Source organism: Arachis hypogaea, chromosome 10 (genome assembly GCF_003086295.3).
Source record: "Arachis hypogaea cultivar Tifrunner chromosome 10, arahy.Tifrunner.gnm2.J5K5, whole genome shotgun sequence".
NCBI classification, from domain to species: Eukaryota; Viridiplantae; Streptophyta; class Magnoliopsida; order Fabales; family Fabaceae; genus Arachis; species Arachis hypogaea.
The window spans coordinates 30531434-30554248 of record NC_092045.1 but is presented as its reverse complement, the minus strand read 5'-3'; the positions used below and the strand labels follow the sequence as shown (position 1 = coordinate 30554248).

At 29.3% G+C, this 22815-nt stretch overlaps 2 protein-coding genes across 2 annotated transcripts in view; both read left to right on the top strand.

The window, feature by feature from the left end:
- Positions 1 to 22815, top strand: part of LOC112717471 (uncharacterized) — a 28279-nt gene that overhangs the window by 2885 nt on the left and 2579 nt on the right. Inside the window, exons 3-6 of the mRNA XM_025769489.3 lie at positions 15710 to 18639; positions 18739 to 18990; positions 19155 to 19859; positions 21841 to 22677. Coding sequence (XP_025625274.2) covers positions 16732 to 18639; positions 18739 to 18990; positions 19155 to 19859; positions 21841 to 22677 — 3702 coding nt within the window. The 5' untranslated portion in view covers positions 15710 to 16731. The remainder of the gene's footprint in view (positions 1 to 15709; positions 18640 to 18738; positions 18991 to 19154; positions 19860 to 21840; positions 22678 to 22815) is intronic.
- LOC140175625 (disease resistance protein SUMM2-like) lies at positions 15742 to 16641 on the top strand. Its single transcript, XM_072204151.1, has one exon. It carries the CDS (start codon positions 15742 to 15744, stop codon positions 16639 to 16641), a length of 900 nt encoding a protein of 299 aa, XP_072060252.1.

Below are 22815 nucleotides of genomic sequence, written 5' to 3'. Positions count from 1 at the left end.
ACACTTCGACAGTGAAAGAGTACTTGAGAGGTTAGAAGGTACAACAGACCTCACACTTGCTTGAATACATCTATTTCAAGCGATCACCGACAGTTTGATTATCATGTCATTTGTGCGAGGATATTTTCATTGGTTAGAGTCGATGTAGCGGTCGCGATAAAGGTGTTACAGGAAGCTACTGAAGCAACCTACAAATCCAGGCCTAGTTACAAGAAGTTCTGGATGGCGAAACAGAAGGCAATAGCACAGATCTATGGTGATTGGGAAGAGTCATATGCCGAGTTGTCCCATTGGATCCTTGGTGTGTAGTCCACCATGGAGGGAATAGTGGCGTTGTTGAAGACTTCTCCGGTGCGAGTCGGTGATCAGGTTGATGAATCTACCGTGTACTTTTATCATCTTTTTTGGACATTTCCTCCTTGCATTGAGGCATTTTGACATTGCAAGTCATTAGCCAGCATAGACGGTACTCATTTGTATGGCAGGTATGGCGGTACTTTGCTTCTAGCTGTCGCGAAAGATGAGAACTCGAACATCTTTCTGTTGGCCAAGACTAAAGTAGCTGAGGAGACCCGCCAAGTTCATCACTTTTCTATTGGCCACCCGACTCATGCATTGATATAGCCATGCCAATGCGGCTGAACCACAGCTATAACTGCCCATCTCGTCAAGTCTCGCCACAAATGACAGCCATCGAACATGTACCCGGTTTGCTCTTTTGTCACCAAATAGCTTAGTCGATAACAACATCATAATGTACACATGTGCGTATCTGCGTACAGTCTCCTCACTCGCATCAGTCGGTAGCACCCTGAACCTCTCATGGAACCATGTGAAGTGGACTGTGAACTGCTTGACCTTATTCGGCGGTGGTAGCTCGCCGAATACTCCTAGGCCGGTCTGCCATCCTCCATATTCTGATCAAAGTCTGTGAGGCATCTCGATACAGCCTTCCCATCCACGGACAATCCTAACTGATATGCCATATCGTGAAGCGTGATGGTGTACTCTTCGAATGGCATATGAAAAGTGTGCGTCTCATGGCGCCACCTTTCAATGAATGCGTTAACCAGAGATAGACTCATCCAACCAAAACCAACGAGTATTCAGCCTAGTCAAGTGGTACAAACCAGTCCTCTCCAAGTAAAGTATGATCCTTTCATACAACAACATATTATGTTACCTCCAAACACTATAGATACACCTATTTGATTGCATGATGTGACAAAAATAACTACATCCTAATTAAATTATAATAATTAATACTTATAAGTCTAAACCATAATTTATAATGATCAAATAATGTCCTATTCCAATACAAAAACTATGAATTTATTATTTATCCAATTTTTAACTCAAATTTTAAACATAATTCTCTTTTATATATATATTTTGTTAGACAACCAAAATTACAAAAATTTAAAATAAATCGGTCTATCATTAATCAATAGACGAAGTGCCTATGTATAATTAATTGGGAAACGATCACAAAAAACAAAAACACGATAAGTAATCGGGAATATCAAATGTGATAACATAAGTTCACAAAGTAGCCCCAATAACTTGATATAAATTATTAAGTATACATGCAAATTTTTCAACTTAAACTATTAAGTAATTGCAACCTATAAATTATTGAGTATAAATTTAAATTTTTCAATTTTAGATTTTAAAACTTAAATTTTAAATTATAAATTGATGTGAGAATTATCGTTAGTCTAGAATTTTTTAATAAAAAAGAACTTCGTAGTAAGCATAGTTTCAAACCAATTAATAACTCTCAATCAAAGTTTAATTTTGTTTGTTACAAGTGCAAACCCAATAAAAACCGAAGTATTTAAATCTCGGGTCGTCTCTCAAATGAATTGCAGTGAGGTATGCGTGTTATCGATTATGAGGTCTAAGGGGGTTTGCGGATAAAGAAGCAAGAACTTAAATGACAAAAAAATTAAAGTGACAAGAAAATAAATCAAACAACTAAAGATAACAATTAATAAAAAGAGGCATTCATGGCAAGGATTGAGAATCCAGACTTTCTATCCTAGTCATTAATCATAATACGATAACTAACAAGAGCTAATCCTATTTCGTCATCTCCAACATCGAAAGAAAGTATAATGTTATCTTCACATTAAGAAAAAGTCAAATAGGACTAGTTAATCCCAATCTATAAGTAATATTAATGGAAACAAGATAAACTAATCACTCTAGATCACCAACATAAGTTGGGTATTAATGATTCAAGAGCACCTAATTTCTCTTTTCAAGTCAAGAATGCTCGAAATCTACTCTAAAATCTAACCAAGCATTTTGTCAAACACTTGGAAGGCATAAAAGGAAAGCATATTAAATTGCAAGAATAATAAATTCTACCACTACCCAATGCAAGAAATTAACAATAACAACTCAAACAAGCAAGAAAAGAACATAAAATCTCAAATTGCATTAAAGGAAATTGAAATTAACAAGAGTTCATCAAACTAAAAAAGTAGCTCAAAAGAGAAATATTTAACAAGAGGAACTAAGGAAATTAAAGCAATAGAACAAGAAAAAATAAAGGAAACTAATTAAAAACAAGAAATTAAAACCTAAATTAAAGAAAGTTTAACCTAAATCTATCCTAATTCTAGAGAGAAGAGGGAGCTTCTCTCTCTAGAACTAACCTACAACATGTTTTCTACACTACCTAATTGCTCCCCCTTTGACCCCTCTTGATTTCTGCATCAAATAGTTTCAGAAATGAGTTGGATTTGGGCCTGAATGGCTTAGAAATCGCCCCAGCGTATTCACTTTAATGAGGTCACGTGACCAACGTCACGCGTGTGCATGGCCTTGAATTTAGCAAATCTTCATTTCTTCATGAATTCTCCACTTTGCATGCTTTTCTCTTCATTTCTTCTATCCAATCCTTGTCTTATAAATCTGAAATCACTCAAAAACATATCAAGGTATCGAATAGAATTAAAGTGAATTAAAATTAGTAATTTAAAAGTCTAAAAAGCATGTTTTCACTCTTAAGTACAAATTACGAAAAATTACAAAACCATGCTATTTCATTGAATAAATATGAGAAAAATTGATAAAACCCACCAAATTCAACACAAAATAAATCATAAAATTGGGATTTATCAAAAATCATCAATATCAAATACAAAGCTACAAACATTATGGCCTATATTCTAATTTTTATACCCTGAATACTAGGTTTTGTATTATAAAAATCAATACTTAAAAGAGCATAAATTTACTTCTTCATTGATGCCGCCGGTAACGTAAGCAACTTCGTTGAATCGGTACAAGTTGTTTTCGTCCGCCATAGTTCTACTTAATGTTGGCCTCTTTTTAGAACCTTGAATCCTATCCAACCCTCCTCTTTCCTCTCTCAATTTCTCTCTCGATGCACAACTACCTCTCTCTACTTCTCTCTACTTTTTCTCTAAAAAATTTGGCAACTCTTCGAATGAGAAATCCGCTACAGTCTCAGACGAATTTATAGTCCTCACCTAAACTGCTATAGGCTCAAACAGTTTTCTAAGCGCGTCATTTGTGAAAAAACTGTTAGAGGAGTGTCGCAATTTTTTCATTGTTAAAATCCTTCAGAAATCGCTACAGGGTGTAGCGATTTCTATTTGTACGCGTTCCAATATAAACTGCTACATTTTATAACAGTTTATCTTCATTTTCTAAATCTCATATTCTATCGCGATTTCTGTAGTAATATAAAAATTGTAATTGCGTCTAAGTTTTCAAAATTGTGTCTAAGTTTTCAAAAATTATAATATGATAATTTTTAACTCTAAACATTTTAATTAAATAACTTGCTTTATAACTTATTTGTTGGTATATAACTCCTAATAAATATATCACAGATCGTTTATTTAACTTAGATATATATATTTTAACAGAGCATATTAAGAACATAATAACAAAAAATTTAAATTTTAATATATTTAATTTATTAAAAATATAAAAATTTATTTTAAAATGTTTTTAGTCAAATATTTTTTATGGTATTTTAAAAATGTGCATTTATGACTCGTGGTAACAAGACTTTTAATGGTACAGATAAAATTAAAATTTAGAATTAATTATCAAAATAATATCTAATTTATTGTTGACAAAAATAAATAACTTCAAAAGATTGACCTTTAAAAAATGATATTAAATTTAACAAAAATAACTAACCATCATTTAATTTCATTTTCATCAATAGAAAATATTGAGTTTGCTAATTAGTTTGATGAGGGATAAACTCTTTATAAGTTAATAATCAGGTAGAAGACTAAACTATTAAATATATATTCGAAAGATTTTAACATTAAAAAATAATTTAAAAAAAATTGAATGACACAATAATTTTTAAAAGCTTTTAAAATTTGACAAAATAAATTATATATCAATTACTCCTGGTTTTGTTTACAGAAAATACTTAGGTGACTAATAAAAAAGATGACATAATAAATTCTTTTTCAACCCTTATCCCATATCTTCTTGCTTTTTTTTGTCTTTCCTTTTTTTTTCTCTTTTCTCTCCACTTAACACCCACTATAAAAGAGATCTTAAAGAACGAAAGAGATTTTTAAGAAATTTTACAAACACATTTCTTTTCAATATTTAGAATCACAACAATAAACAGACACAATAATACCAAAACCCACATTAAAATTAGAAATATCACAACATCCAGTAAAAAAAATAAAAATATATATAACAAAAAAATAAAGAAAAAAATGAAGAGAGGGACGAACAAAGAAATAGAGCATGAATAAAGAAGAAAAAAGAGAAAGGTGGAGGGCAACGACAAAGGAGGATGATGTGGTTGCCGTAATTGGAACTATAGTTGTTAGAATCGAATGGGATGATCAAACCGATCAGGTTATTAGGTCATTGGATTACTGCTTAAATTAGTAGGTCACTGGTTGAACTGATTGACTCGGTACTATATAAATAAAAAATAAAAATAAAAATAGTCAAAAATTTAAAATTATAATTTAAAAAATATATTTTTATTAATATTTTAAAAATATTAAGTTATTTTAAAATAATAAGTATTTTGTTATTTTTACTCTATCATAAATATTTTTATTTTGTTTTTATATTAAAATAACTATTATTTTTAAATTTTAATCATTTATTAATTATTTTATATCTATTATATTATTATATACTACAAATATTTGTTAAAAAATAATACTAATAGATATTATATAATTATAAAAAAAATAAACGAATTTATAATTATTGTTTAATAAAAATATAATTCATTTAAGAATAAGTGAATTTATAACTAAATTTAAAATAAATTAGATAGCGATAAATTATTTGATAAAAGATATGTATATATATTATAATTTGCATGAATTTTAATGAAAATCGTCATAGCTTGGTGGCTCTGAATAGTATCACTTCTCCAGTAATCCCATCTTAAATGAATTTCGATAAAATGGTTGAGGAAGAGGCATCTATCTATTAATTATTAGTCATTATTAACTTAATTAAGTTTCCAATTACTAATAACTCTAATAATATTTTAATATGTTTCCACAAGTGAGGCCTGTCATGACAAAAAGGAGTAACAGGATTTTTACGCAAAAGAAGAAGACATGTGCCGTAGGATGATGCATAAGAAGAAAAGAAAAAAGAGGATAGTGGCTGTGGAAAATTTGATTTGGAAAAATGGAACAAAATCTAAAGAAGCTGTGAAGGAAATTATTTGGAATTGGAAAGAGATAAAAACAGGAGAAATCGAGAAAGGAAATTAGGGATGATTTGAAAAAGGAAAAGTATAGGGTATCAATATATTATCTGCCAATTTATTGTCAATAATGATTAATTATTATTATATTTTAAACACATATATAAAGAGACACATCCAAAAAATATATTTATAAAGACACTTCTATTAAACACAGTTATAAAAAAAGACATTTTTATTAGACACATCCACAAAGGCACTTCTATTAAACACACTTATAAATAAGAGTTAGCAGATATTGGCAGAAATGTTGTTGGTCGGGATTGTTTGAAAAAATTGTAATTTTTTTAATTTTAAATAATTGACAATGCTACATATTTTTTCAATTTTGTTATGTCATTATTTCTATTGACCACTTTATTATTTTTTATTAATAAAAATGAGAGTAATTATTGTTTATCATTTTTATCGTATTTTTAAATTTTTTAAAATTATTTTATCGTTTTTACTTTTTAAGATTATTTTTTAATAAATTCTATGCAATATTTTTTAAAATAAAAAATAAATAATCTTTTATAATATATATCTAATAATTATTGAATAAAATTGATTGATTTATCATAATTAAGATTAATTTTTAATTTAACTTAAATTTTGATAACCTAGCCAGTTATTCATACTATAACTTTTTTTTGCAAATTATAAAATTATTATAAAAATTTTATATTTCTTATTTTATTTAATAATGTACACCTATTAATTAGTTTCAGCCATAAAATAAAAAATTTAAAAATAAAAAACCAAGGATATAAAATTTTAAAAATTTTAAATTTTTTTGTGATAATTCTTTCTTGTTCTTATTTTTTTTTCAAAAATCTTTTTTATTCTTCGTAGAGAACTTCTTAAGTCTCTCTCTTTCCACCATTATTTTTATTAAGTCTCCCTTACATATTTTAATTTGTTCATAATGTAATATAATAATAAAAAATTTTCACTAATAGTAGTTTAATTTATAACCCACTCCAAATAACACAATTTAAAAGGGATTTTTATCGGCGAAAATCAAACACTTTGGACGAATATCATTGCTATGCTTCTCAATATATTTACAACCACTTAATAACGATATATTTACAACCACTTAGTAACGATAGCGATCAAATGAGACAAAACATAATTTTATATTCATTAAAATTATTATCACTCAATTTTTAGACGTAAAAAATATCATTTACAATTTTCTTGTCATTATAATAATAATTTTGATCATGATCACTACCAACACCAACATATAGATCAAAAAAATTATTATTAACAGCCACAAGGAGTAACTTATTTTTTTATTTTAAAAAAATTGAATAAAATTTATCTTATTTCTTACGATTTTACTAGAAAACTAATATGTAACCAACTAGATTCAATTAGTTGAAAAACAGATATGTTATAAAAAGAAAAAGTCTACAGAATCAATTACATTATGAGTCAACTAAAATTAATTTTTTGTATTTTTAATTTTAAAATTCAAAAAATTAAAAATAGTAGAGAATTATTTTTTTTGTATAACAGATCTCTTATTTTAAAATTAGTAGTTCTAATTGGCTACATACTCTTAATTGGTTCTCTAGTAGAATCGTATAAAATAAATAACTTCCACTATTCTAAAAAAAAAATCTAAGAGTCAGCAATTTTTGTGTTTTTTGACCAGTATTTAACTATAAAAAAAGTAAGTGATTTCTCACCATTAGATGTAATCTCACACCATTAAAAACACTATTAATAACCAATTAATAGTTACAAAATACTAAAATTGCTGGCCCTAACATTCCTCTTTTTTAAATTTCAAAACTAAAATTACAAAAAATTAACTTGAGTTTGCGTATGTTATAATTGACTTTTTAGACTTCTTTTAAATTAAAAGGCTGATAAAGTTAAAGAATACGCCACAAATTTAAAAGAGACTGAACACACAACAAGGATCTCCAAAATTCCATCTTTGAATTCTCTTGCCCTTGATGTCCTGAACTTCTATTTCACAGTAATTATTCTACACAATCAATAACTTCTTCCCATCTTCAATTGCAGGCAGCCTTATAAATTTTTGCTTCTTATTCGCCGTCCTTACACCTTTTCATTTCTCTCCTCAGTTTCTTGGACTATTTGAAAAATCTAACCCTCTGCTTCAACTCTTTTGCTAATCTAATGGGAGCTCGTCGAATCCTTCTTCGGCCGGCCTATGCGGCTCAGAAATTTTTTGGCGTCGACCCTCCAACTACAACTCCAGTGACTTGAAAATGTCGTCAAATTCGAAGAACTTATTGAATTAACGTACGAATTGGACGATTGCACGACAGAAGAGGATGTCCTCGCTGATTGGTGGCAGTGGAAATATTTTGTGATACTTTATCTTTAAGCAAAAAATATTTCAACGCTCAAATTAATAAATAATTTAAAGATATAATAATCTTATAAATATAAAAAATAAAAAATATAATTTACATTTTACAAACACATAAAAATCATAAAACTTGTCCATGTAAACCTCTATTTAAAGGATACTAAAAGAACATGGATAATTAGGTGTTTTTTGAGTATTAAGTGACATTCTTACATTAACAAAAAAAAATGTTACTTTAGAAAGAATTTAAATTAGTAGAATATTTCGTTACGGTTTTGCACACACTTTAATATTATTGTGTTGATATTCGGATTTATTCAACCTTTTAAATTAAGATAAAATCAGTCTAACTCTCAATATTATATATATATATATATATATATATATATATATATATATATATATATATATATATATATATAATTTTAAGGTCAAAATGTGACATATGTCACTTTTTTATTGTAATTAAAATCAAATTTTTCTCTCCAAAATTAAAGAACTCTTCTCTCTTCTCTCTTCCCTCTTCCTTTCTCTATCTCTCTCATTTTTTCACTCACTCTATCTCTCTTATATATGATTATCAATGACTAATTACGAATTTGACAATCAAAATATATAACATAACATTCTCTAATTGTATTTAAAATAAATTAAAATTAAAATTAAAATACTAAAATTGAAATATAACTATATTATATATTATATTTATATATTACTAACTAATTTAATAACTAAAATGTGTCACATGACACTCATTAAAATTTAGAGAAAATATTTTTCTCTAAAATTAGTAAACATCCTTCTTATATTTTCTTATCTACCTCTCTCTTTTTTTTATTTCTCTTTATCCTTCCCACTCTATATATAATTTATAATTCATATTTTATATTAGTAATTTGACAAATCAAAATGTGTCACCAGATATTTTCATTATAATTAAAATAAAAAATTTTCTTAACTTCCAAAATTAAAAAACTCCCTCTCTTATTCATCTTCTTTATCTTTCTCTCATTTTTTATTTTTCTCTACTTTTATATTCTACAAAAAATAAAATTAACAACATAATATAATTTAAATAAAAATATTATTATATACATATTTTTTATTTAATTTTAAATTTTTACTGCTTATCTTTTTAATATACATTTTCACTTCTTTTCTTTTAAATATTTATTACATATAATTTTAAAAAAATACTAATGTTGTGACTAAAAGTTAAAATTAAGATTCAATTTAAAAAAAAATAAGTTAATTTTATAAGTATCAATATAATTTTTTTTATGTTAATATCTAATTATATTTTTATATATATAGAAAAAATATTATTTTTAAATAACAAGCATAAAAATTAATTATTTCTATTTGTATAGCAAACTTAATATCTAATCAAATATAAAAATATATACGTTAAATTCTTTCAAATTTTAGATAACGAATGAAAAATTAAGTAAAAAAAATTAAACTCTTTCATTTGAAAATAATAACTAAAAAACTTATTATTTAATTTTGTTTAAGACTCTGATCTTCTTAGCCAACGGGGACTTTTGTCCCTTCCGACCATTTTATAAAAGTAGTTTAATGCTATAAATTTTTTGTGTCATAATCTATAATATCAGGATCGACATAATTTTAAAAGATTTATATTCCCGTAATAGTATTGCGGGTAAAAATACTAGTTTAACAAAAAAGCTAAGAATATAAGATAACACAAGAGAAATGAAGCTTTAGTGGAAAGAAAGTGTTTGTTAGTTGTTACAAATGCTTTCTACATCCAAACTCTAACTTTCACTCCTATTTATAGCCATTCACTCTCTCAATGAATTGTTATGATTAAATCTAATCAACGGTCCAGATTGATCATCCATAATTTTCACTACAAATATCTATCTTACCACATTTTTCTAAATACTTTTAGATTATTTCATATTGCTCTTTATACTTCTATATGCATTTACACTCTTTTAGAATACTCTATGACCTTCCAAAGTCTTTTAGAGCCTTTTAGAGTATTTTGCGACTTTCTAGAACATTCTAGAATGTTCTGGAGCTATCTACAGCATTCTTAAACACTCTAGAAAACTATACAAACACCATTAAATCTAACTTTCTAAAATTTACCGTGACATTCTTCCCCACATATTATGCAAACGTTCTCGTCATGTTTTGTTTATGATAACGCTTTTGGTATTCTTGAAATTGCCGCAGATCTTTACGAGCTTCCCAATTAGCTTTTATTATTGGATGTCCTTTTCACTTGATTAAATATTAGACACTTGGTGGTACTCCTCTTCATCGCAGAACCTAATTAGCTAGGATCTCCTTGATCTCTTTGTCAAATGATCTAATTATCACAGGTGGAGCTCGCTTCGAGTCACCTCTGCTCGGTTTATCTTGGTCTTCATGATATAGTTTAAGCATACTCACATGGAAGACTGGATGAATCTTCATAGGGGAGGGAGTTGTACTTTATAAGCAACCTCCCCAACACGCCCAATGATATCAAATAGCCCTACGTATTTGCAGATTAAGCCCTCATGAACCTTGCGAAAGACTTTGAATTGTTGTGGAAGAAGTTTAATCATTACCTTGTTTTCCACTTGATAGCTTGCATGACTCCTCTTCTTATTTGCCTATTTCTTCATCCTCTTTGCAGCTTTGTCAAGGTAAGAACGAGTGACATTTGCTTGTTCTTCCCATGACTTAATCATATGACAAGATTAAGGGCTCTTCTCTGAGTAAGAGGAAGAAAGAGAGTATGGTATAAGCGGTTGTTGTCCAATCACAATCTCGAACGGGCTCTTTTCTATAGACTCACCCTTTTGCAGATTGTATGAGAATTGAATGATGTGTAAGAATTTTGTTCAATCCTTCTGAATATCGCTTATAAAATGCCTCAAGTAACACTCGAGTAAGGCATTCACTTTCTCAGTTTGTCTACCAGTTTGAGGATGAAAATTTATTGAAAAATGAAGCTCCGATCCATGTATTTTGAACAGCTTTGTCCATAGTCGTCTTGTGAAGCTTGGGTCTCGATCACTGATGATGCTCTTAGGTAATTCCTAATACTTCACCACATTCTTGAAGAATAATCGTGTTGCTTCCTCTGCAGTGCAATCAATAGGGACAGATATAAATGTAGCATGCTTCGAAAATCAATCTACTACTATGAGAATAGATCCAAATTTCTCAGACTTTGATAAAACAGAGATGTAATCCAAAGACACACTTTTTCACGGTCGCTCTGACGGAGGCAAAGGTTCCAACAATTCACTTGGTGTCTTATTTTCAATCTTATCTTGTTGGCACACAAGACAAGTCTTCACATGACTCTCCACTTCATCTCTCTTTTGAGACCAATAATAGGAAGATTCAATAAGTGTCAAGGTGGCGTCACCGGGGTGGTTGGTGTAGAGGGAGAGGATCCAGAAGTTCCGGTAGTACTAGAAGAAACCCTCTCTTTACCCCGACCATGGCTACAACTACGGCCAGCAGCCTGATTGCATGTCTACAAATATCAAATTATCAAACAATCTCATCAAAATAGTCATCAACGCATCAATTAACACAATTAGACAATTTCAAACACTTCAATAATTCAAAACCTAATGTATTGAATCTAACCTAACTTAATTAATCTAAATTCACTAAGATTAGAAGGCTAAATTAAATTAACTTTAAAACTAATTCAAAATTAAAATTGAAATTTCAACCAAACCTAAACTAAATTAAACTAAAATGAAATAATTATCAAACAATCTCAGCAACACTTTCTTAGTAAAATAGTCATCGACACAACAATTAACACAATTAGACAATTCTAAACACTTCAACAATTCAAAACCTAATGTATTGAATCTAACCTAACTTAATCAACTTAAATCCACTAAGATTAGAAAATTAAACTGAACTAATTTTGAAATTGATTCAGACTTAAAATGGAAATTCTACTCAAACATAAACTAAATTAAACTAAAATTAAAGGAATTAAAAAAGAGTTGTTCAAGAACCTATAATAAAGAACATAACAAGAAATCAGGGAAGATGTGGATGTTGGAGCGGTGGTCGTCAACGTTGCGGTGGCGGTAGATAGTAGTAACAACGAGAGAGAGAGAGAGAGAGAGAGAGAGAGAGAGAGAGAGAGAGAGAGAGAGAGAGAGAGAGAGAGAGAGAGAGAGAGAGAGAGAGAGAGAGAGAGAGAGAGAGAGAGAGAGAGAGTAGTTAGGTCCGAATGAGAAAGAAGAGGATTCGTGATTTGAATTTATGCCTCTTTTATCGTTAGAATTACTGTCAAAAATTTTTGACAATAAACCCTTGCAAGTCACCAAAACGTAATGTTTCACTAATTAAAATTACTGTCGGATTTTTTTGACAATAAATCCAACGATAATAAACATACCAATTTAATTTATTTTTCTTTTAAATATTATCATTGGATTTATTATCGAAAAACAGAATCTACCGATAATTATTTAACCTTACGAATTTGATATCGTTACTGCCGATAAATCTAACGATAAATTTGTTGCTATTTTACGACACTAAATCTGACGGTACTCAATATTTTTGTTACGGTGAAAATTCTTACGTGTTGAATTCTCCCACCTTTTATTCCTTTGTTTCAGAGTAACTGCTTTTGAGGCATTTATTACCTTCATTATATGCTTTTTAATGCTTATGATTTGTTAGTTTTATAAGATGGCAACTTTATTAGCCGTCGGATTCTCATTTAATAGTGATTTTGAGTGTTTATTCTTGTTTAAAACACTTTTATTTTGAGACCATTACTGTAAAATAAATTTAGATTCTCTAAATTTTGAATTTTTACTTTAGAGAATAAAATATTATTTTTTATTATTAAACATTTTCTCTCTCGTATTTTTTTGTCTCATTTATAAAATAAATGATAAAAAATTATACTTTATCCTCTAAAATAAAATTCAAAATTTAGAAAACCTAAATCCTGTGAAATAATTAAGAAATAAAATTCAAGAATATTTGAATCTACTGTTACCACTTTTTATTTTATTATTCTTAGTCGTTGTTTTTTTATAAATAAAAATGAACCAATTTATTCTTAATATATAAAATTAGATACATAAGTTTACTCATGTTACTTTTAAGACACCTTTCTCTTTTTATTAATGACATGTCAGCAATATTACTTATTTGACAAAATTTTATAATCAACCACTAATTTTTTGCCAAATCAACTATTATTTCCAAATCAACAAAAAAGATAAAATATATAAAAAAATACAAGTAATAGAAATATTTGCAAATTAGGCTACATAATTACCAATGACAATAATTAAAAATTAATAGTATCTAACCAAATTTGTAACCTACAAGAATTCATATCCCTATAATTATTATATTTTACTGTTATAAATAATACAATAAATTTATAACCCCAATAATTAATTTATTAATTTTTATAAATAACTCATTAAATATAATAAACATCCATATTACAAATATCATAATAATCTATTAATCATAATAAATTTTACGTTATAAATATTTAAATTACATACTATTTGATCTACTTATATAACTCTCTTATCACAAGAAATTTATTTTCGCACTACACAACATCTCAAACTTACTCAATAGAATATCATTCTTTAGACAATATCATATCACCAAATAAACAGACAATTAATTTATCAAAGTTCGTGTGGTTCGTCTATGTAAAACATTAACACCTACAAATGAAGAAAAATTTCTTTACTTAGAAATGATTATATTAGATAAAAAGATATAAAATAAATATATTTATTATATTTTTAAATTGTATTTTTAAATTGAACATTTTCCAACTCTATTTTAAATTTGTATCACTTAAAAATTCTTACGTGTTGAATTCTCCCACCTTTTATTCCTTTGTTTCAGAGTAACTGCTTTTGAGGCATTTATTACCTTCATTATATGCTTTTTAATGCTTATGATTTGTTAGTTTTATAAGATGGCAACTTTATTAGCCCTCGGATTCTCATTTAATAGTGATTTTGAGTGTTTATTCTTGTTTAAAACATTTTTATTTTGAGACCATTATCGTAAAATAAATTTAGATTCTTTAAATTTTGAATTTTTACTTTAGAGAATAAAATATTATTTTTTATTATTAAACATTTTCTCTCTCGTATTTTTTTGGTCTCATTTATAAAATAAATGATAAAAAATTATACTTTATCCTCTAAAATAAAATTCAAAATTTAGAAAACCTAAATCCTGTGAAATAATTAAGAAATAAAATTCAAGAATATTTGGATCTACTATTACCACTTTTTATTTTATTATTCTTAGTCGTTGTTTTTTTATAAATAAAAATGAACCAATTTATTCTTAATATATAAAATTAGATACATAAGTTTACTCATGTTACTTTTAAGACACATTTCTCTTTTTATTAATGACATGTCAGCAATATTACTTATTTGGGAAAATTTTATAATCAACCACTAATTTTTTGCCAAATCAACTATTATTTCCAAATCAACAAAAAAGATAAAATATATAAAAAAATACAAGTAATAGAAATATTTGCAAATTAGGCTACATAATTACCAATGACAATAATTAAAAATTAATAATATCTAACCAAATTTGTAACCTACAAGAATTCATATCCCTATATTTATTATATTTTACTGTTATAAATAATACAATAAATTTATAACCCCAATAATTAATTTATTAATTTTTATAAATAACTCATTAAATATAATAAACATCCATATTACAAATATCATAATAATCTATTAATCATAATAAATTTTACGTTATAAATATTTAAATTACATACTATTTGATCTACTTATATAACTCTCTTATCACAAGAAATTTATTTTCGTACTACACAACATCTCAAACTTACTCAATAGAATATCATTCTTTAGACAATATCATATCACCAAATAAACAGACAATTAGTTTATCAAAGTTCGTGTGGTTCGTCTATGTAAAACATTAACACCTACAAATGAAGAAAAGTTTCTTTACTTAGAAATGATTATATTAGATAAAAAAATATAAAATAAATATATTTATTATATTTTTAAATTGTATTTTTAAATTGAACATTTTCCAACTCTATTTTGAATTTGTATCACTTGAGACATTATCACAGAGTCGGTCAAAGAAAAATATTAACAAGTAATTTCATTTTATACTATTTCAATTATTCTTATTAAAAATAACTTATTTAAAAAAAATTCTGCACATTTTTATTCTTTTTATTGTAGATGTCATTAGAAAACTGTATGCACATTAAGAGAGTAAAGAGAAAGAAAACCATACAAATTTAAGATACATCTTCGAAAGAAGAACATACATACAAAGATGGAACAAACAACACAATATACAGTGCATACAACTCAACAATTCATAAAAAACATGCTTTAACAAGAATATACGACACAAAGAAAAAAACAACAACTCTAACAATAACACCTTTTAAATTTAACTTTAATTTACACATATTTAATTTAATTCTACAAAACATAATCATTTTTAATATCTATATACTATCATTAATTTATCGTCCGTGAATCACGCGGGTCTCATTCTAGTATATTTAAACCAAGGTACTAAGAACACGTGGATTCGTTGCATTACAGGATGGAGGTATATCAGTAGAACATCTAGAAGAATGGGGAACCTTGCGTGTAAACCACTAGAAAAAGTGATTGACTTACTCCTTGAAGCGAGTATTCGCCAGCTTGATTATATTATCTATTACGAAGATCACGTTAAGAATATAAAAGAACTCGATGAGAAGCTTGAGAAGAATGAGCTAACAGTGAAGCACCTTGTTGACGCTGCAAAAAATAATGCAGAAGAAATCACACCAACTGCTGAAGGTTGGCTTAAGAAGGTGGCGGAAAAGAGGGAAGAAAGTAAGGAGTTTCACGATGACAAAATGCTTGAATCCAAGACAAGTTGCTTTAGCGGGGGGTGCTCTAGCGGGGCTCTGCCTTTCTTGTGGCACAGGCGTCAACTTGGCAGGAAAGCAAAGAAGATATTGGCACCCAGTATTGACAATCTAAATAAGGAATTTTCCCAAGTTACAAAAGCGATTTCTGGTGGTCCAAAAGTTCTAAAGATTGCGGATAGCAATCGCTATCATGAGTTTGAATCAAGAAAGGGTATAATCGACAAGATCATGGAGAAATTAAAAGATTCGAGGGTGAGGATGGTTGGGCTGCATGGGCCTAGTGGTGTGGGCAAGACTTCTCTGCTCTACAAAATTGCAGAGCAAGCTACTTGCAATACAATACTGTTTGAGAAGGTGGCCTGGGCAACCGTAAAGAAAGATCCAGACCTTCGAAAAGTTCAGCAAGATATCGCCGACCATTTTGGATTGACTTTTGCAAATGAAGGTGACGACAGGCGAGCAGCTCGTTTGAGAGATGTGTTGAAGCAGAAGAATACCCTTGTGATCCTTGATGACCTTTGGGATAAACTGGATTTGAACAAGATAGGGATTCCATTTGATGATGACAATGTTTCAAGTGATGTCATGCACAATCAAAGAAATGAGGCAAAATAGCAAAGAGCGAAAAAAGAAAATTCTCCTGGCAACACCAAGGGATGCAAGATTTTGGTCACTTCAAGATTTGAAGAAGTTTTGCGTGTTAAAATGAATGTTAAGTCAACTTTCCTTGTGCCAAAATTAAATCCTGGCGAAGCTTCAGCATTGTTTACGAGGGTGGTGGGAATACCAAATGAAAATCCGGAGTTATCCGATATGCTTGACAAGTATTGTGCAGGGTTACCCATGCTTGTTCTTATACTCGGAAAGTCGTTAAGAAATAAGAGCGAGTCGGAGTTAAAAGATGAACTACAAAGACTCGGAAACCAAGAACCAAATGAAGCAAGAGAGGACATGGAGAATTACGTGAAGAAGAATTATGATCATCTAGCAAGTGAGGAGCTCAAGTCTATTTTTCTAGTCTCTGCTCAAATAAGTCATCAATCACTGATTGCAGACTTGGTGAAGTATTCTTATGGCTTGGGCATACTTAAAGGTGTCCACACACTGAAGGAAGCTCACGACAGAATATCCAAGTCATCAATCAAGTTGTTAAAAGATTCAGGGTTGATGTTGGATTGTAATTCTATTGATCATTTCGAGATGCATGATATAGTTCGAGATGCTGCTCTATCCATAGCATGCAAGGAGCGCAAGGTATTTATCTTGAGAAATGACAAACTAGATTTTTGGCCTGACAAGAAGCAACTTCAGAGGCTTACTGGAATTCATCTACACAAGAGTCATATCATGGTTGAACTCCCAAAAGTTTTGAACTGCCCTCAACTCAAATTCTTCCATATCGACAATGATGATCCAAGTTTGCAAATACCAGACAGATTTTTTGAAAGAATGGAAGATCTCAGAGTATTAGTATTATCAGGATTCCATCTATCAATTCTGCCGTCTTCAATTGAATGCTTAGCAAACCTCAGAATGCTTTGCTTGGAGAAATGCACTCTTGGTAACTTTTCAATTATAAATAAACTAAAAAATTTAAGAATTCTTAGCCTTTCAGGATCTAGAATTGAAGATTGGCTACCAGAGTTAGAGTGCTTATGCAAGTTACAGTTGCTAGACATTAGCGACTGTTTAATAAACAGATTTACTCGATCTCTTTCTTTATCAAGCTTCACCAGTTTGGAGGAACTGTATATAAGAAACAGCTTGATAAAACTGGACGTGGAGGGAGAAGTAAATCATAGTCAAATTTCAATTCTTTCTCAGGTGAAACATTTGCATGAATTGAATACTATAGATGTTTGCATCCCCAATGCTGAGTTTTTGCCAACAGACTTGTTCTTTCACGAGTTGAATGATTACAAGATTGTGATTGGAGACTTTGAGACACTTTCCACTGGAGATTTCAAGATGCCCAACAAATATGAAACTTCAAGATCATTGGCACTGCAGCTAGAACCTGACATGGATATTCACTCTCTCAAAGGAGTTAAATTGTTATTCAAAGAAGTGGAGAATTTGCTATTGGGAGATCTGCATGGAGTTCAAAATGCATTTTATGAGCTAAATTTGGATGGATTTCCATATTTGAAACACTTGTCGACAGTAAATAACAAAGAAATTGAATATATTGTGAATTCAATGGAGTTGTCACAACCTCAAGATGTGTTTCCCAATTTGGAGTTTCTTAGCCTCTTCAACCTAATTAACATAAAGAAGATATGTTGTAGTCCTGTTACAGATTCATCATTCTCTAGACTAAAGACAATCAAAGTGAAAATGTGCCCCCAATTGAAGAGCATATTCTTTCTTTACATTGTTAAATTTCTTACTAGTCTAGAAACATTTGATGTCTCTAAATGTGATTCTTTAGAGGCAATTGTTGGTGAGGAAGGAGAAGGATCCAACAATAAGGTTGAGTTTCACAAGTTATGCTCTTTGGCACTACAAGATTTACTGTCATTTGTCAGTTTTTACAATATCAATGACAGGGAAATTGTCCCAGCAACGGATGAGCAGAGTGCCACAACTTCAGTTTCTCTCTTTAATGAAAATGTATGGCTTTCTTCCAAATTAAAGTAATATGTATTTATCATTTTAAGACCTATGATTTCAAATAGAGTAACAGAGTTTGTATTTGGTTTTTTCCTGCAGGTGGAAATTCCAAACTTAGAAACTTTGAAGTTGTTTTCAATCAAGGTTCACAAGATATGGAGCAATCCACCTTCAAATAGTTGGTTTCAGAACTTGATAAAGTTAACTATGGAAGACTGTTGTAACTTGACATATATATGTTCATTGTCTGTGGCTTGCAATCTCAATAAATTAAAAAGCATTTCTATAAGTAGGTGTCCATTGATGGAAAAGTTATTCATCACAGAAGGAAGAAAGAATGAGAATTCAAAGGTGCGTGAGACAATGATAAAGTTTATAATAAATTTTTTATGTTTTTGTTCATGTTACATTATTATAATTTTATTATTTACTCACCAATCATGCATTTTATTTGCTAATGTTGATCATTGTTTACGTGACTCATTGAATAATGACTTTTTATTACATCAAAACAGGTTCGTATCCTTCCTGAGTTAGAGGAAATCCAGCTGAGTCAAATGGAGATTTTAAAAGATATATGGCCACATGAAGACGAAGTCAGTGCAGATTCATTTCCAAGTCTCATTTTTGTTGATATTAGATATTGCAATAAGCTTGAAATCATTTTCCCTAGTCACACGAAATGCTGGTATTTGCATTTGAAAAGCTTAAAGGTTCATCGGTGCACGTTGGTGGAATCCATTTTTAATATCAAAGGTTCTCTGCAACAAAATGACACAAATAAATCTGCATTATTGGAGGTTATTGATTTGGGTGATCTCCCTTATCTAAAGCAAGTATGGAGTGGAGATCCAAAAGGAGTGGTTAACTTCACAAATCTGCAGAGCATAGAGATTTCTTCATGTAACACATTGAGCAATGTGTTGCAAGCATCTATAGCCAAGGATCTGGGAAAACTAGAAAGCTTTTCGATACAATATTGTGGTAATTTGGAAGAAATCATTGCGTGTGATGAAGGATCAGAAACAACATTGAAGTTTCCTGAAGTAGTCTCCATGTCATTTAGGAGCTTACCAAGCATCCGATGTTTCTACAAAGGGAGACATATTGTAGAGTGTCCAAACTTGACGCAACTGACAATGATTGAGTGTCCAAATCTGGAAATATTCAAAACAGAAAGTGCCAATGAAGAACAAAGAGCATTCTTATCGGCTGAAAAGGTAAGAGTGCTTACCAAAACCTATGATGTGATTGTCTTCTGCAGTCCATATCCACCACATAATGGTCATGACCTCATAGACATTAAGCATAAATTGAAAGAAAAATTACTACTATTAAGTACGCTGCTTAAGGAAAATTAATATTCCTGTAAACAAAACAAGAGTTAATATTGATAAATATAAGAAGATAGTAAATTTATATGCATTTATATCATTAAATCTTCAAAACTTATCTTATTAATAAAATTATTTTACTTTGTATTCTTAACAAATATTTTGGAGACATTTATTAACAAATCTCATATCATTTCAAGAAAATGGTGAAATTTTCTTTCTAATTAGTCAATATATATCCTCAAATCATTTCCTTTTCTTGTAAATTTTAATAATATCATTTTAGTACCTTAAATGGTTTTGAAAATTATCTTTAAGGTAGAAATACAGAGAATCATAAATAATAAAGATAAAAATTAATTTCAATGTGAAAATGTGTATATAAAGACTAAATATTTTTTTTATCAATATTAGTCAATAATACATTTTATTTTTATAATATTAAAATTTAAAATTTAATAATTAAGATTTAGAAGATTGGTCAAGTATCGATAAAAAATGATAAATTTCTAACATTTTTTCGGTGATTCTGGTGCTTGCCTAATTTCTTTAGTTCCGATGTTTCACTAACTACATCACTGCCATAATCCTTCTTAGTTTTACCCTTTTTTTTTGTAAAATTGTATATAAACAAAGAAAAGAATTACACTATTGAATAAGATTTTAAGGGGGTACAAGTCTAAATTTATAAAATACGAATTCATGTGTGTATTCAAACACCCAAAGATACTGTGTGCATCAAAATTGAAGCCATGATAGATACTTACATTCTTATTTATTATTTCTAATAGAAATATATCATCATTTCAAAATAAAATGCATATTTATTTTTTTATGCATAGAAATAAAATTCTCTTCACCAAATTAAAATATAGATACGCTTTCAGAAAAATCAACCTTTTAAATTTTAGTAATCTTAACTATGCAATCAATCTAAACTATTTATCACTCAGTAAATTTTTTTTCTTATTCTAGTTTTAGATAAAGTATCTATTAATTATATTTTTTTTCTTGTTCTAGTTTTAGATAAACTATCATTCAATTATATATTATGCGTGTTTTTATTAAAGATGTATCATTGATTCATTGTTTTAAACGGTTAATAATCTTCCATTGCCGCGATTGGTGTTTGACAGTCACTTATTAGATTGAAGAAGTGGAAAAAGATATATAGGAAAGAGAAATGCTAGGGACCAGCAACTTTTGTGATTTGTAGTCATCAAATAACTATCAATAATGATTTTAATGGTGTGAGATTAGTGTGAAATTTCATCCAATGGTTCATTTTTCTTTACTGGTTACATGCTGGCCAAAATTTAACAAAGTTGCTAGTCCCTAGACTTTTCCTATAGAAAATAAGAAGATTTAAGTGTCTGAATTATTGTTTATTATATATTTAAGAAGTATGATCATTGTTTTTCAATTATTTTTATACAAATATCTTTTTATAAAATATAATTTTATTTTAAAGTTAAAATGTATATTAAAAAATTTCTTATGTTTACAAAAATATTATATCCGATAATTTGTTGTATTAAAATATTGTTTTTATAATAATGAGGAGCAATGAAGCACAAACCCTGAAACCCTTGTTAGTGTATATCAGTATATGGTTTGCTTTAACATGAAAACATAGCCATAACACAAAACAAAATGTTATGTATGCACACAAATTTCCCCTTTCAAAGAATAAAGGAGAGCGAATGAGTTATAGCTTAAATAGCATAGTCTCTTTATATTCATTTACTTAAGAAGTCGTAAGTTCGAGTCTCCTTATCTTGGTAAAAAATAAAAAATAAATGACAGGTTTTGGATAGGTTTAATTGGAGTTTATTTGATAATGAGTTGTATAAATTGATGTATATAGGTAATGTCCAACTTGGAGCATCTGGATATCGACTCTAAAGGAGTAGAGTGGTTAATGAGCAACACAGGCAAGTACCGCTTTACCTCTTTGAAACAACTTTACTTGCAGGATTGGCAGAGTGATCATGACGAGACTCTATACTGCTTCCTCCACACCATTCCTAATCTACAAATCTTGTACTTGAGTGATAATTCTAACATTAGAGAGTTCGTGCCAAGTGGAAACACCGCACCGAAGCAAAGATTGGGAACCGTATTGCTACTTAAGGAATTAACTTTGTCGGCAGGAGAGATGAAGGATATTGGATTTGAAAGAGATCCTGCTCTTCAGAGATCACTGCACCGCCTGAAATTGCAATTCTGCTACAGATTGAGGAGATTGGCACATTCCTCGATGTCCTTCACTCACTTGACATACTTGCATGTATATTATTGTGGTGAATTGAAAACTCTAATGACATGCTCAACAGCAAAGAGCTTGGTTCAACTCACCACCTTGAAGGTAGAGTATTGTCTTCAATTAAATGAAATAGTTACCAAGGATGAGCAGGAAAATGACGAGGGGATTAAAATTGTCTTTGCCAAGTTGATAACTATACAACTTGAAGGACTAAGCAACCTCACAAGTTTCTGTAGCAACTCAAATTGTGAGTTTTCGGTGCCATTGTTGGAAAAATTGACTCTGAGAGGATGTCCCAAGATGAAAACGTTCACCGCAAAGCACATAACAGCGCCCAAGCTACAAATCGTACTTGCCTGGGAAAGATATGATGAGGAAGAGAAAGGGTATTGGAAAGGAGACCTGAATGCCACCATTCAAATGCTGTTTACGGATAAGGTACTTCGTGCTCCCTCATTTATACAATTAAATGCTCATTTTTCATATTTTTGTTCTTAATTCCCTTCTACTTGGATTTGGTACGTTCCTAAATATTGAACTAAATTACAAGTTTGTATTGTTTTTTTATACTAGTCA